General features: G+C 40.4%; 1 protein-coding gene across 1 annotated transcript; it reads left to right on the top strand.

Moving 5' to 3' along the window:
- The first annotated feature begins 213 nt into the window (after nt 1–213).
- Nucleotides 214–15,398, top strand: LOC122307359 (histone-lysine N-methyltransferase ATXR3-like). The gene is given in 21 exon segments (XM_043120210.1): nt 214–522; nt 745–3,060; nt 3,190–3,246; nt 3,672–4,859; nt 8,444–8,814; nt 8,900–9,454; nt 9,552–9,652; nt 10,087–11,131; nt 11,270–11,324; nt 11,327–11,340; nt 11,450–11,560; nt 11,663–11,763; nt 12,005–12,104; nt 12,196–12,291; nt 12,616–12,783; nt 12,889–13,014; nt 13,223–13,276; nt 13,437–13,684; nt 13,811–13,919; nt 14,014–14,316; nt 15,002–15,398. Coding segments are annotated over 20 exon segments (7,170 nt in total). The 5' UTR covers nt 214–522; nt 745–869; the 3' UTR covers nt 15,179–15,398.
- Nucleotides 15,399–16,107: the final 709 nt, after the last annotated feature.

The following is a 16,107-nucleotide window of genomic DNA, read 5'->3' as shown; positions in this document are numbered from 1 at the left end:
ACGGAGCCTACGGTAGAGTTTTTAAAAATTGAGTACGTATATCTTTGATCTTTCTCCCAAAAGTTCCTGAGAACGAGCCAGTCATAGTCAACGATCTGAGTCAACGATCTGAGTAAATCTATGCGATGTCCCGGGGCTGCCTTCGTCATTTTTTATATCCACAACTTGAAACTTCGTCCAATAAACTCAGGTCAAAATCGGAAAACCAAGAAGAAACAGAGTTAAAAAAAAAAAAAGGAAAAAGGAAAAAAAAAAAAAAACACGAAAGATTTTCATCTTTCAGACCAAGAACACAACGGCAACTGAGAGCGAAAGCGAAACGCAGATATAGCGCATCGGAGAGAGGAAAAATATATAGAGACAGAGGAGAGAAACACTCAGATTTTCTCAGAAAGATTGGACATTTGAGCTGCCATTTTCTCGGCCTTATACAATCTGTACTGGAAAGGTCTTCACACGCTGTTGGATTCCCAGCTCCATAGCATTTTCTCCTCCTTTTCTGTTAGTTCCCTAGTATTCTCGGTATATATCTCTCTCTCCCCGTCCTCAATTCGCTTTACTGGTTTGATGGAATCCAAACCGTTGGGTTTTCGTGACAAGAGGGCAGTTGATTAAAGGTTTTATGCTTCTTTGAGTTGGAACGAGTGTGTATATATATATATATATTTTTTTTTTTTTTCACAAATGCAACCCTACATTTCGGCTCTTTTGATTTGTGATTTTCTTCTTTCATGCAAACACTAGGTTTTGAATTGGAGCCAGGATTGGATAACCTTGAGGCGAATTGCAGCATGAGCATCGACAACCCCGGAGGAGGGGAGGATTAGGGTTTTCAAGGTTTTGGCCGAAGAGGAATTGGGGGGATTTCCATGGGCGATGGAGGCGTCGCATGCATGCATTTGCAGCAGTATCACATGGAGAGGTTTCCAATTCCAGAGAAGATGCTGTATGGCAACGGAGGCAAGAATGGAAGCAATAGCAACAACAATGGGTTCAGTTCCAAGTCGCTTAACATGGTGCAAAAGAATAAGATGAAGGTGAAGAAGGAGACATTTGCGAAGAACGTGGAGGCCGAGAAGAGCGAGGGATTGAATAGAGGTAGAAAGATTAGTAGGGAAGTTGAAAATGGGGAAAATTGTGCTGAGAAGGCGCAGAAGGATGAGGTGGAAGAGGGTGAATTGGGGACTTTGAATGGAGAGTATGTGTCTCGGAGAAGTGAAATTGAGAAGGAAGAGATTGTTGAGAAATGGAGAAGAAGTGAGGTGCAGAAGGGAGAGATTGCTTATGGGAAATGGAGGAAAGAGGGAGTGGAGAAAGACGAGATAGTGCCGGAGAAGACTAGGAGAGGAGAATCTAAAAGAGGGGAATTCGGGTCGTGGAGAGGCACAAAAGATGAGATTGAAAAGGGAGAGTTCATTCCAGATAGGTGGCATAAAGGGGAAGCGCCACGGGATGAGTACAATTGCGGTAAATCACGCAGGTATGAGTTGGGCAAGGATAAGGGGAGTAGATTTGAGCTCCAGCGTACACCTCCTTCTGGGAAGTGTTCTTTGGATGATGGTTTCCGAAGGAAAGGGCACAACAGAAGTGGAAGTCAGCTTAGCACAAGTACTCCCATGTGGGCGAGTGGCCAGGAGAGGAGTACAAGGGTCAGTTCGAAAATCGTGGACGAGGAAGGTTTGTATAGGGGCGAGCGCAGCAATGGGAAGAACCATGGGACAGATTACTCTTCTGGTTACCGGTTTAAGCGGTATGGTGCTGACTCAGATAGCAGTGGGTGCAAGTATTACGGAGATTATGGGGATTGTGCTGGTTCGAAAAGCCGTACGCTTTCTGATGACAGCAACCGCGCTGCCCATGCAGATAATTATTCACGCCGTTGTTCTGTGGAGAGGTCTTACAGGAATTTAGCTTCGTCGAAACTAACTTCATCACACAAGTACTTCTCCAGACGTTATGAATCTTCCTTGTCTTCGAGAGTAGCTTTTGATAGGCATGCACATAGCCCTGGACGTTCTGACCGGTCTCCACATGACAGCGTCCGGTATTCTGAGCACCGTGACAGGGTTCCTGTCCGTGGTCGTGAAAGATCACCACGTGGTCGTGAGAGATCTCCATATGGCTGTGAAAGGTCCCCATATGATCGAAGTCGCTACCGTGAACATAGAAATCGAACTCCTACTCATGCAGAGCAGTCTCCACAAAATGGAGCTCGAAACCATGATCGCAGGGATAAGACCCCGAACTATCTGGACCGGTCCGCAATTGATAGTCGAAGGCCCGGTAGTCACCAGGAAGCAAGTCGTAAAGGTGGAACAGGCGAAAAGCGCAACTCTCAGATTGTTAGTAGAGGGAAAGAAGATAAACTCAGCCACAGGGATTCCAACCGAAAAGACTCACATTATTCTGCCAAAGAGTCTCAAGATACAAGCAGTGTCTATAATATTTACGGGTCTATAGAGAAAAATTTGAACTGTGAGCCTCACAAAGAGGAGCAGACTCAGAGTCCAAGCACTACTTGCAAAGAATCTTGTCGAGTAGATGTGACTCTTCCTGAAGAGCTGCAATCTATGGAAGAGGATATGGATATATCTGACACGCCACCACATGTCCCTGTGATGGCCGAGTCATTTGCAGGGAAATGGTTTTACCTTAATTATTATGGCGTGGAATGTGGGCCTTCTAAATTATGCGACCTGAAAACACTTGTGGAAGAAGGGCCTCTAATGTCAGATCACATGATCAAGCACTTAGATAGTGATAGGTGGGTAACTGTTGAAAATGCAACTTCTCCACTGGTTGCTGTGAATTTCCCGTTCATTGTGCCTGACACTGTAACTCAGCTGGCGAAACCTCCTGAAGCTCCTGGTAATCTTTTGGCTGATAGTGGAGATACTTGGCAATATGGTCCTCAGAGTAGGAAGGAAACATCCATTACTTTGTCTGATTCAGTGGTTTGCACCGATGACAGTGCAGAAGATCTCCATATTGATGAAAGGGTTGGCGCTCTTTTAGATGGCTTTCCTGTCATTCCTGGCAAGGAACTTGAAACTGTTGCAGGTATTAGTTTGTCCGTTGATTACTTGAACACTTAATTAGCACCAAATACTGATATTACGGGTCTATTTGTAATTACTTTTGGTGGAGATTCCTTACTTTCCATGTTTGTGGAATTTTATGATCTTGCAGAAGTTCTGCAAATGAGGTATGAACTTGCCGAATGGGAGGGATGCGGAAACTCTGAAGGTATACTATCTCTGTCATTGCTTTTATTTATTCATCAATTTATGTTTATTTTGGATAAACTCTGAGCATCTAGAGTTTTTTCCTGGGAAATGATTTGTTTATTTTTTGCCATGGACTGCTTTCTCGAGATCCATCATAGGAAATATTCAGGATTTTGTGTTGTTGTTATTAGTATTGTTATTATTATTAATTATTATGTTTCCAATGTAGAGGATTGCAGTATATCTGCATATCTGCTCTGAGCCATAATTAATAACCTTATTAATATTCATACGTCATGATAATCAAGTTGTTACTTCTAAGTATTTTCTAGCAATTGATGACATGTGTGTAAAAAATTTAGTTTGTTATATTTTCCATACAGCAAAGTTAGAAGCACTTTAAGACATGCATTCACCCAAAATGTTTATTCTGGACATGCACAGAGTTCTATTGGCATCAAGCTGACAGAAGCGAAGCTTCTGATCAGAAAACTGATGAATTATCTGGAATTTCTGAGATCAAATTAAAAGAAGCTGCAGAATCAAGGTCAATTGCAACCTCTGATAAGGATCATGGTTGTGTCTATGGAGAATTTGGTGACTGGTTTTCTGGCCTATGGTCTTGCAAGGGTGGCGACTGGAGGAGGAATGATGAGGCTGCACAAGATAGACCTTTCAGTCAGAAGCTTGTTCTCAATGACGGTTTCCTGTTATGCCAGATGCTAAAGTCTGGGTGTGAGGACCCTCGGTGGCATAAAAAAGATGACTTGTACTATCCTTCTCATAGCAAGAGGCTTGATCTCCCTCCTTGGGCTTTCTCTTTATCAGATGAGAGGAATGGTTGCAGTGGCGCAAGCAGATCAGTCCAAAGTAAGCCTACTAGTGTCAAGGGAGTGAAAGGGACAATGCTACCAGTGGTGAGGATAAATGCATGTGTCGTTAAGGATCATGGTTCATTTATTTCTGATACCCGCATGAAAGTCCAAGGGAAGGAGAGATATTCTTCAAGGTCTTCTCGGCCATACTCTTTAAGTAGTGATGGCAAGAGATCATCAGCAGATTGTGATTCTCAATCAAGAAGGATTAATGATCAAGGTTCACAAGACTCCTGGGAGTTCATGGCATCGATCAACCCTCCAAGAGACCATATTTGCACAGTTGATGACCTGCAACTGTATTTGGGTGATTGGTACTATCTTGATGGTGCTGGGCATGCACAAGGGCCTTCATCATTTTCGCAGCTTGAGGTCTTAGCAGAACAAGGCATTATTCAAAAACATATTAGTGTGTTCAGAAAATTTGATAAAATTTGGGTTCCAGTTAGCTCCGCTGCAGAGAGCTCTGAAGCCAGTGTCAAGAGCGATCGGGAGAACAATTCTGGGACTGGTGTTTCTTCACAAACTGTTTCAGAATGTCAAGGTTCTGCCCTTGGTGAATCTAAAATGAAAGCAAGTTTCTCCCGTGACCTGCATCCGCAGTTCATTGGTTATACACGTGGGAAGCTGCACGAATTGGTGATGAAATCGTATAAGAGTCGTGAGTTTGCTGCAGCTATTAATGAAGCCTTAGATCCGTGGATCAATGCTAAACAGCCAAAGAAGGAGATGGAGAAGCACATGTACCGAAAATCAGGTATGGGTTAATATTTTGAATTTCCACTAACATCCTGGATATTTTTCAGCTATTATCAGATTTATTTATTCTTTAGGTTTGAGAAATCTTTCTTTTATTTTCATCTCATACTGGCAGAATTTCAAGGAATGAGCCGGCTACTCTATCTTTTGTTAGGGTATGTCCTTGGCCAAAGTTTATCCTCCTCTCTCTCTGTCTCTGTCTCTCTTTCTCTGCAATTGACCTTAAACCATGACATTCATGTCATGTGTTCATTCATAGCATCTCTGTGGTTTTCTCCAGTCTCATATTTTTTTTTTGATAAGTAATAAGAAATTTTATTAATAAGCATATTTCAGGTACACTGGAGGTATACATGTGAATACACCTATTTAGGATCTAGCAACTGATACAAGGAAATCTTGGAAACTGAGACCATTCAGCTCTAGAGCGATGGCCCACATAAATAAATTCTTCCAAAAAAACCTCCTAAACTCTTCTATGGAACGTTCTTGATCCTCAAAAAGTCTATCATTTCTTTCACACCAAATACACCAAAGAATACAAAGAGGAGCCATCTTCCATACAGCCGCAATCTGTGGTGTCCCCGCAATTCCTCTTCAGCTTGCAATTAATTCTATCACTCTTCCCGGCATGACCCATGCTATATCCATTCTGCTGAAGAAAAAATTCCAGATTTCCCGAGCAAATTCACAATGTAAAAGTAAGTGGTCTACTGTTTCACCATTCTTTCTGCACATACAGCACCATTCGGTTATGATTATGCCTCTTCTTCTTAGATTGTCCATAGTAAGAATCTTCCCTAATGCTGCTGTCCATACAAAGAAAGCGACCTTTTTAGGTGCTTTGCTCCTCCAAACATTCTTCCAAGGAAAATTGTTTCTTCGCTGCATAGTAATTGTATCATAAAAGGAGCACACAGAAAACTTCCCTTTCCTCGACGGTTTCCATACTATCTTGTCCTCACTCGTAGCATTGATAACCGTGTTATACAGCAAGCTGAAAAACTCCACCATCCCGGTAACTTCCCAATCATGTGCATCCCGAATAAGACTTATATTCCACTCCTGTGCACCATTGTTTATTACCCTCAAATCAGCCACCATTGCTTCTTTGTCCCGAGCAATTATGAAAATATTAGGATATACCTCCTTTAGAACCATGTCTCCCACCCACACCTCATTCCAAAAGCTGACCCTCCTACCATTTCCCACCCAAAGACGAGTGTTACTAGCAAAGGTACACCAACCTTTCCTTATGTACTTCCATAACCCCACCCCATAAGTCCCCCTACTTTCCTTTGAGCACCAACCCCCTCGTTCACTTCCATACTTCATATCAATTACTTCTTTCCATAAGGCTCCCCTTTCCTTATTATACCGCCATAACCATTTTCCTAATAATGCCTCATTAAAAGCCCTCACATTCCGGATCCCCAAGCCCCCATCTCTCAACGGAGTACACACCTTATGCCATCCTACTAGATGGAACTTGAGCTCCTCGCCTAAGCCACTCCACAGAAAATCACGTTGAAGTTTCTCCATTTTTGTTGCTATGCTGGCAGGGAGAGGAAATAGAGACAAGTAATATGTAGGAAGGTTGGATAGTGTGCTCTTGATAAGAGTGATCCGCCCCCCTTTAGTTAAATACAACCTTTTCCACCCGGCCAATTTATTCTCTAATTTCTCCAACACCTCCTCCCAAATTACCTTGGCTTTGAAAGTAGCCCCCAAGGGGAGGCCAAGATACTTCAATGGCAAAGAGGAGACTCCACATCCCAAAATGTTGGCTAACCCTCTAATGTTCCTCACCTCACCAACCGCGACCATCTTCGTCTTTGTAAGATTAATTTTTAACCCCGATACCGCTTCAAAACACAATAAAATGGCCTTCAAGGCTTGTACATGTCCTGCATTTGCCTCACAAAACAGCAAGGTGTTGTCCGCAAACAAGAGATGTGAAATGTTAATGTTCCCCATTACAAAACCAGCCAGGAAACCCCCCTCCACTGCAGCTGACATCATTCGACTTAGGGCCTCCATTACGATGACAAATAAAAGGGGTGATAATGGATCACCTTGTCGTAATCCCCGCGAGGTATTAAAGAATCCCACTGAATCTCCATTTACTAACACTGAGAAACGAGCCGTTGACACACAATGTCTCATCCACTTTCTCCATCTTGTCCCAAAACCACATCTACCCAACATGTATAACAAGAAGTCCCAGTTGACATGATCATATGCCTTTTCCATGTCTAATTTGCATAAAATACCTGGCTTTCCCGACTTGATCCTGTAGTCCAAACACTCATTTGCTATAAGGACCGAATCCAATATTTGGCGCCCTCTCACAAAAGCATTTTGGGTCTTGGAAATAATTTTATCCATGACTGTGCTCATTCTATTAGCCAGGACTTTAGAGATTATCTTGTAAATGCTCCCCACCAGACTAATAGGCCTAAAATCTTGTACCTCTATAGCACCCTTTTTTTTGGGGACTAGTGCGATGAAAGTAGCATTCAAACTCTTCTCGAATTTGCCATAGGTGAAAAATTCCTGGAAAACTTGCATTACATCTTCCCTCACCACCTCCCAGCACTTTTGAAAGAAAGCCATAGTAAAGCCATCCGGGCCCGGTGCTTTGTCTTTATTCATTTTCCTGACTACTATGTGCACCTCTTCCTCTTCAAATGGTCTCTCCAACCAAGCCATACTCCTTTGATCGATGAACTCAAAATCTAATCCGTCTAAAGTAGGTCTCCAATCATGAGGTTCAGATAATAAGTGTTCAAAGTGTCCAGCCACATGATTCTTAATTTCAGCTTGGTTTGTAAGTGCGCCGCCATCCACGTTTAGAGACTCAATGGTATTGAACCTTCTATGAGAGTTTGCAATGCGATGAAAAAACTTCGTGCACCTGTCTCCCTCCCTAAGCCACAAAGCCCTTGACTTTTGTCACCACGAAATTTCCTCCATAAGAATCACTCTTTCCAAATCAGCAACAACTTGCCCTTTGCGATTGCTCTCATCTCCACCTCCCTCCAAGCTTTGTAGCTCTTGAAACAGATTTTTTTTTGTAGCGTAACATCACCAAATATTTACTCATTCCATAACTTCAAATCCTTTTTCAACAACTTCAACTTTCCAGCCAATACATTACTCGGGTTGCCCTGCAAATGATATGAGGAATCCAGCCAGTCTCATATTTATGAGGCTACATGTCGAACTTTGTCATACACCTTTTGAATTCTATTCTTTAGTGACTGGTTTTGCCAATATTAGTACGTGTCCTACACCAAAATGCCTAGCTGGCCAATTGTGTGTGTGTACTTTTTAATTTTTTTTGTGTGCACATGCATGTCTTTGTATGTTTCCTAATTTCATAGGAATTTTAAGCCCACATCATTCCATAGAGCTTTCTCTAGTTCTTCTATCCAGCTATAGTGCATTTATCAGTAGCATCCTTTTTAATGAATTTTAATGCAATTTCCTTTTGAAATTCGCTTTGTTCTACATATTCATTCTTTCTTTGAAATGATCCATCATATACTTTGGGGGCGGTTGGGGGCTGGCCAACTAAAGAAGGTGATGCACATGCTGCCAAGAGGGCCCGGCTGCTTGATGAGATTGAAGATGATTATGAAATAGAAGAGGATATGCACACAATTCAGAAGGACGAGTCCACATTTGAGGATCTATGTGGTGAAGCGACTTTTTACACACAAGAGAATGCAAAGTCTGAAACTCAAATGGGAAGCTGGGGTTTATTGGATGGTCATGTGCTGGCACGGGTATTTTATTTTTTGAGATCAGACATCAAATCCCTCGCCTTTGTTTCTTTGACTTGTAAACGCTGGAGAGATGCGGCCAATTTTTACAAGGAACTTTCAAGACAGATTGACGTCTCATGTTTCGGCCCTAATTGCACTGACTTCATACTCATAAGTGTCATGGTATGTCTTAATTTTGTTTGGCATTCGGGATATCTAAATTTTTTATTTCGCTTTAACCAGGCTTAATGTAATTGTTTGCTTGCAGAGTGATTATAGCAAAGAAAAGATAAATTCAATGGTTCTCAGGGGTTGCACAAATATTACCTCCGACATGCTTGAAAAGATTCTTCATTTGTTTCCTTGTATCTCTTCTATCGACATTAGAGGTTGCAGCCAATTCGAGGAGTTGGCTCTCAAATTTGCAAGCATGAACTGGGTCAAGAGCCGAACTTCACGTGTTACGAAATTCTTTGAGGAATCACAGTATAAAATAAGGAGTCTTAAACAGATCACTGCAAGAACTTCATCAGTTTCCAGTAAGGGTCTGGGTGGTGATATAGATGATTTTGGTGAACTAAAGGACTATTTCAATAGTGTGGATAAAAGAGACTCTGGAAATCAGTTATTCCGTCGAAGCTTATACAAACGATCAAAACTGTTTGATGCCAGAAGGTCCTCATCCATTCTATCAAGGGATGCCCGTATGAGGCGGTGGGCCATCAAGAAATCTGACAGTGGGTATAAGAGAATGGAAGAGATCCTTCTTTCTGGTCTTAAAGACATTATGAAAGAGAATACTTTTGATTTCTTTGTGCCCAAGGTATAGCTATCATTTTGTTCTGCAGGTTGCCATATAAAAAAATCTCTATTTTATATGTTTATAAGTCCTTTTTTCTTGTTGCCTCTTCGTTGGCCAGGTTGCTGAAATTGAAGACAGAATTAAAAATGGTTATTACTTTGGCCACGGATTGGGATCCCTGAAGGAGGATATTAGTCGAATGTGCAGACAAGCAATAAAGTATGTGTTTTTGGGGCCTTCGTTTGGTGCTTTTTAAATATAATAGCTTTAATTAACAGAGGGTTAACAGCTTCTTAGATTGAAGTCTGCTGGAGTAGGCTTATCAATGGTGCATTAAAATTTTCTTTTTGGCCATCAAATAGTACCTTGTGAATCAAAGTTTTTAAGGGGGCCTTTACTCAGATTTTTTCTGTGGATTTTGGGATCCTGTATTTAAGGTGTATTTTCTTTCTTCATATGATTCTGAAAACATAAAATCCTCTCAATCTACATAAATACGGGTGTCAAATTAGGCACTTGTTGCATCCTGGATTCTCAGTTTTTTTCCTCTGCTGTATTTTCATGGTCATTAGGTCTTTATACGCTGCTGAGAATCATGTAACATTGTATTCTCTCTCTCTGTGCTTGTTTATAATCTCATTTGGTGTATGCAGAGCAAAGAATCGGTGTGATGCTGGAGACATGAATCAGATTATTCCTTTATTTATTAAACTTGCCACACGTTTGGAAGACCATTCTAAGTCCTCCTATCAAAGAGATGAGATGATAAAGGCTTGGGAAGGTGATTCACTTGCTGCTTCAAAGTATAAGAAGAAGATCAATAAATCTTTGACTGAAAGGAAGTACATAAATAGGAGTAATTACATGTCCTTCTCAAATGGTAGTTTGGAATATGTAGAGTATGCGTCTGATCGAGAAATCAGATGGCGTTTATCCAAATTGAATAAAAAATATAGGGACTCAGAGAGTGAAACTTCTGAGGACCTTGATAAGTCTTCTGAAGATGGCAAGAGTGATGGTAAGACTACTGATACAGAAAGAGAAAGTGACTTGGATATGTGGTCCAAGACTCGGATGGCAAAGTCAAGAGGAGATGGACACTTTATGCCAAATGAGGGTTTGGATTCAATCACTAGTGATCGTGAGTGGGGTGCTCGAATGACAAAAGCCAGCCTGGTTCCTCCTGTTACTAGAAAATATGAAGTCATTGATCAATATATTGTTGTTGCAGATGAGGAGGACGTCGAACGGAAAATGCGAGTATCTTTACCAGAGGACTATACTGAGAAGCTCCAGGCTCAGAAAAGTGGCATTGAGGAGTCTGATATGGAACTTCCTGAAGTCAAGGACTATAAACCAAGAAAACAGCTTGGATTTGAGGTTTTAGAGCAAGAGGTTTATGGAATTGATCCTTATACTCACAATCTTTTGCTTGATTCTATGCCAGAGGAGTTGGATTGGCCGATACTCGAGAAGCATTTGTTTATAGAAGATGTGCTCCTTCGAACTTTGAATAAGCAAGTTAGGAACTTCACTGGGACGAGAAAAACTCCAAGGATGTTTCCATTGCAACCTGTCATTGAAGAAATTGAAAACGCTGCTGAGGAGGACTGTGATATACAAAATGTGAGAATGTGTCAGGGTATTTTGAAGGCTATAGATAGTCGTTCTGATGACAAATATGTTGCTTACAGAAAGGTATATGCATCATCATTTTACTTCATGTATATTGTACTTCCATTTTGTCTTTCTTTTGGTTTACTTGCTTGAGTTGTCTCCTAATATTTTGATGCTGATTCTCTTATTTTGTTCTTGTATATTTGCTTTTGTTGTCAGGGTCTTGGTGTTGTTTGCAACAAAGAAGAAGGTTTTGGGGAAGAAGATTTTGTTGTGGATTTTTGGGAGAGGTAAGGCATCCGATTGTTCATGGGATCCAAGTACTTGGTTTAGTAAAATCTTTCCCTCGAGATTTTATGATGCTGAACCTCTCCCTGATCCTAAAAATAATTTTTGTAGGTTTATCCTGCTTGGAAATGGTTCGAGAAGCAAGATGGGATCCGATCTTTACAAGAAAATAGTAAAGATCCAGCTCCAGAATTTTACAACATCTATCTTGAGAGGCCAAAGGTTTTCTTCAATTCAACAAGTTTTGTGCCATAGGCTAGTTCTTCTTTCTCCATCTGTCGATGGTGGAACCTTTTCATCTGATCTTATATTATAACCTGGCAGGGTGATGCTGATGGTTATGATTTGGTTGTTGTTGATGCTATGCATAAGGCAAACTTTGCAAGTCGAATATGTCACTCTTGTCGACCTAATTGTGAAGCAAAGTGAGTCTTGTTATTCTACTGTTTTTACTGTTTTGTGCATTTAAGAGTTTTGCGTAGAGTAGTGCAGAGCAACACACGGGACCACCTTCTGTCTTTCAACCCTCTCATATATTGTGTATGTTATTTGCACTTTCTGTATATTATTTGGACTTAATCTATATTTTGTGTATATTTTTTGAATGTCAAATTTTGTTAAGTGAGCCAGCTTTTGATTGTCCTATAATTTTATCAACGAAAGCAGAGTTACTGCCGTTGGTGGTCATTACCAGATTGGAATATATACTGTTCGTAATATTAAATATGGCGAGGAGATCACATTTGATTATAATTCTGTTACAGAGGTGTGTCTCTTTTTGCTACTGGCCTTCTGTACAGTTTGGAGATACTATATGTATTTCATATATACTGACTGATGTCCGTTGATTATGCTAGAGTAAAGAAGAATATGAAGTGTCAGTTTGTTTGTGTGGGAGCCAAGTTTGCCGGGGCAGCTACTTGAATTTGACAGGCGAAGGTGCTTTTGAAAAGGTACAGGTGTTAGGCAATTACTGACTGTTGATGTCAAAGAACAAATTAAAATTGAAATTGTGAACAGGTCCGATCAAGCTTCAGGGGCTGTTAAGTGTCTGACTGACTAATCTGATAATCTCAGATTAGTATAGTGATTGGGATTCTTTCTGTTCATCACAGAAGGCCAGCATGATTGGGATTCTGATTTCCTCACTGATGATAATTATTAATTTTGTTCTTCCGAAGTTGTTGCAGCCAGTTGAGACTTATTGGTCTATTTTCACCTCAAGTCTCAAAGTTGCCTCAATTCTTTTTAAGTAGTTTACACTGTACACCCATCAGGTACTGGAGGAGTGGCATGGAATTCTGGACCGTCATCAGTTAATGCTAGAAGCTTGTGAATTAAATTCAGTCTCTGAAGAGGATTATCTTGACTTGGGGAGGGCTGGTTTAGGCAGTTGTTTGCTTGGTGGGCTGCCTGATTGGGTGGTAGCCTACTCGGCTCGCCTGGTATATGCTTTTGCTGCCTCTTGACTTTTCATTAATTACAATTCTTGCTAGTAATTTTGTTATTGTTTTGTTTTTTTTTTCTTGACATTTCCATTTTAAATGAAGGTGAGGTTCATAAATTTTGAAAGAACAAAACTACCTGAGGAGATTCTGAGGCATAATTTAGAGGAAAAAAGGAAATATTTTTCAGATATATGTCTTGAAGTTGAGAAGAGTGATGCTGAGGTTCAGGTGTGTTTTTCACTGCCTTGGTCTCTCATTGTGTGTGTGGGCATGGACGCATGTGTTTGGGAAGGCTGCAATTACCTTGTGGTCACTCTAATATTTTTTTCATGGGGTTTGATCCTTTTATATTGACTTGTATCTTGTGTAATTGGGTAACACCCTTTGTTGTCATTATTAATCATTTATCTTGTCAAAAATGTTTTGCGTGAGGCAGGCTGAAGGTGTATACAATCAAAGGCTTCAGAATTTGGCTGTTACTCTTGATAAGGTGACCATCTTCTCTAATTTTGTTAAAGGGGCTATCAGTTATTGTTTCCAGCTTCTGATCTTGTTTCAGATGTCTTGGTGTGTTTATTCTAGATCCCTGTCACTCATCATTTTTGGATTTCCTAGATTGAAGATGTTAACCTTTCTAGTTCCATATGCAGGTGAGGTACGCTATGAGATGCATTTTTGGTGACCCGAAGATTGCGCCACCTCCTCTCGAGAAGCTGAGTCCTGAAGCAGTAGTTTCCTTTATCTGGAAAGGGCAGGGATCATTTGTAGAGGAGCTTCTCCAATGCATGGCTCCTCACCTAGAAGAATCCATGTTAAATGATTTTAAGTCCAAGATTCATGCTCGTGATCCATCAGTTTCTGACGATGTACAAAACGAACTTCAGAGATCTTTATTATGGTGAGTGGCCTGCACTTGTGTTTTGTTTCAGTGTGTTTCAAACTTGTGATGATTCAACTGTTAAACATTAATGGGTTTTTTTTTTTTTTTAATTTTTTTTTTTATTTTTTTCTCTGTATTTTAAAGGTTGAGGGATGAGGTCCGAAATCTTCCATGTACTTACAAGTCTCGGCATGATGCTGCAGCTGACTTGATCCATATTTATGCATATACAAAGTGCTTCTTTAGAATACGGGTATGCCGTAACAGATATAGAACTCTTGGAATTTCTCTGCTAACTACCATGCGTAGTTCCTTTGATCTGATGTAAATTTCATTTTTACGTACAGGAATATAAGGCTGTAACTTCGCCACCAGTTTACATTAGTCCACTTGACTTGGGCCCCAAGTACGCTGATAAATTGGGGGTAGGTTTTCAGGAGTATTGCAAGACCTACGGTGAGAATTATTGCTTGGGACAGCTGATTTTATGGTATAACCAGACCAATGCGGAGCCAGATTGTAGCCTGGCTAGAGCTAGTAGGGGTTGCTTGTCGTTACCTGAGATTGGTTCCTTCTATGCCAAGGTTCAGAAACCATCACGGCATCGCGTTTATGGCCCAAGGACTGTGAGGTTTATGCTGGCAAGAATGGTGAGTTTAATTTCTTGTATTTAGTTTTAGTACTTGGGTTTTTTTTATTACATAATATCTGACCCTACTGTACCCTACTGTACCCTGACCTGGCCTATTGAAAAGACTGGGTAAGCAACACTACCTATTTGCATGTTTATGTTTTAAGCATCGTGAGGAATGTTGGACTCCTTTTGGAGTATATTCGAAGCTACCAAAATACCTTCTTAATGGAGCCAGTAGCAACGACTCTTAAGTTGTAATTACATTGGTTTCATATGGCTGTTGGCTTTACTTAACTCGCACTTTATCTTGAATTAAACATTGCTTTCATGAATAATGAACTCGAAGGGAACACTGGTTGAAGTGGACTAACAATTATCATTGTGGGAAACTACAGAACATGTTTCAACTTGGATGTTATTTTCCCGTGTCAATTGTTCTTCTCTCAGCTTGCTTTTGGTTGCTTATCTTTTCAATCTAGGGCCCGGTTTGGATACAAGAAGTGTTTCATCTCAGTTCATCTCATCATTATAATTTTTTCACATTCCTACACAATGTAATAAACAATTCAACCTTTTCAAATCCTAAAATAATAATAATATTAAAAAATAATATGCTAATAATATTTTATTCAATTTTCAATTTTCATCTCAACTCATCTCATCTCAACTCACTATCCAAACTGTACCTTAATGTTTTTCAGGAGAAGCAGCCCCAGAGACCGTGGCCCAAGGATCGAATATGGTCATTCAAGAGCTCTCCAAAAGTTTTTGGCAGCCCGATGTTGGATGGTGTTCTAAATAATTCTCCACTGGACAGGGAAATGGTGCAGTGGCTGAAGCACCGCCCTGTCATATTTCAGGCCATGTGGGATCGGTAAACCATTGCAGAGATTGGGGAAGCAGCAGGCATCATTAGGCTACACTTTGTGAAATATTTTAGAATGATTTGTCAATTTTTGTTTACAGCTGCCCTTTTAATGTGGGAAGTTGGTAATCATTCCAAAGTATCATTCATTTTGTACTGCTTTTTCTCCTCATTCGTGTACTGTTTTTCCTCACCTTTAAAATTTCTAATTCATAATTATCCATTTAGTAGCATCGTTTTCCTCTCTAATTTATGATGAAAAAATGGAAAGAAAGAAATCGTCGAGGCATTAGCTGTTAATTGACATTTTTTGTCTCCCACTTTCTAAATTGGTTTGTGCATTTCTTTCTTGCCAGAGTAAGGCTTGTAATTTTCACAGGACAGCACAGAATGAGCTCTGGCTAGATGCCGTGGCACCCATCTGCTGTCTTTATTTAATTGGCATCGGGTGTTCAAGAACAACATCTTGACTAATCCCGTAGGTTCACAGGTCTCTTCGACAATGAGTTTTCCACAAGTGCACTTTGGATAATTCAAGAGGAAAAACTTTCAATCCGATAATCCATAGAGATTGTTTACAATAAAGAGGATTCGAATATTAGACTTTGGATAGAGCATATCACCAAGACCAAGGTCTTTTAACACTTGGCTTGATGAGGTGGCATGCACCTATCAGCTATGTCTTGATTCTTATGTCATGTTCACAGGTGAGGAACATACTTTAACCCTTACCTTGTACTTCTAGAATCTAAACTTCCCTATGTTTGCCAGACCTGCTAAGGATGAGCACGATGGAAATTGGAAAGAGCCTGGCACTTGCTTGGTTTGCGAGGATCAGAAGTTATTTTGTGTAAGATCCTAAGCTAACATGTTCGATAAACAAACCTTGATTAGTATCTGCTGTTTTGTGATCTCTCACTGTCACACTCTATCTCTCTCATT

Source organism: Carya illinoinensis, chromosome 4 (assembly GCF_018687715.1).
Source record: "Carya illinoinensis cultivar Pawnee chromosome 4, C.illinoinensisPawnee_v1, whole genome shotgun sequence".
Lineage (NCBI taxonomy): Eukaryota > Viridiplantae > Streptophyta > Magnoliopsida > Fagales > Juglandaceae > Carya > Carya illinoinensis.
The sequence above is the reverse complement of the archived record's forward strand: the minus strand, read 5'-3'. Positions and strand labels throughout refer to the sequence as shown.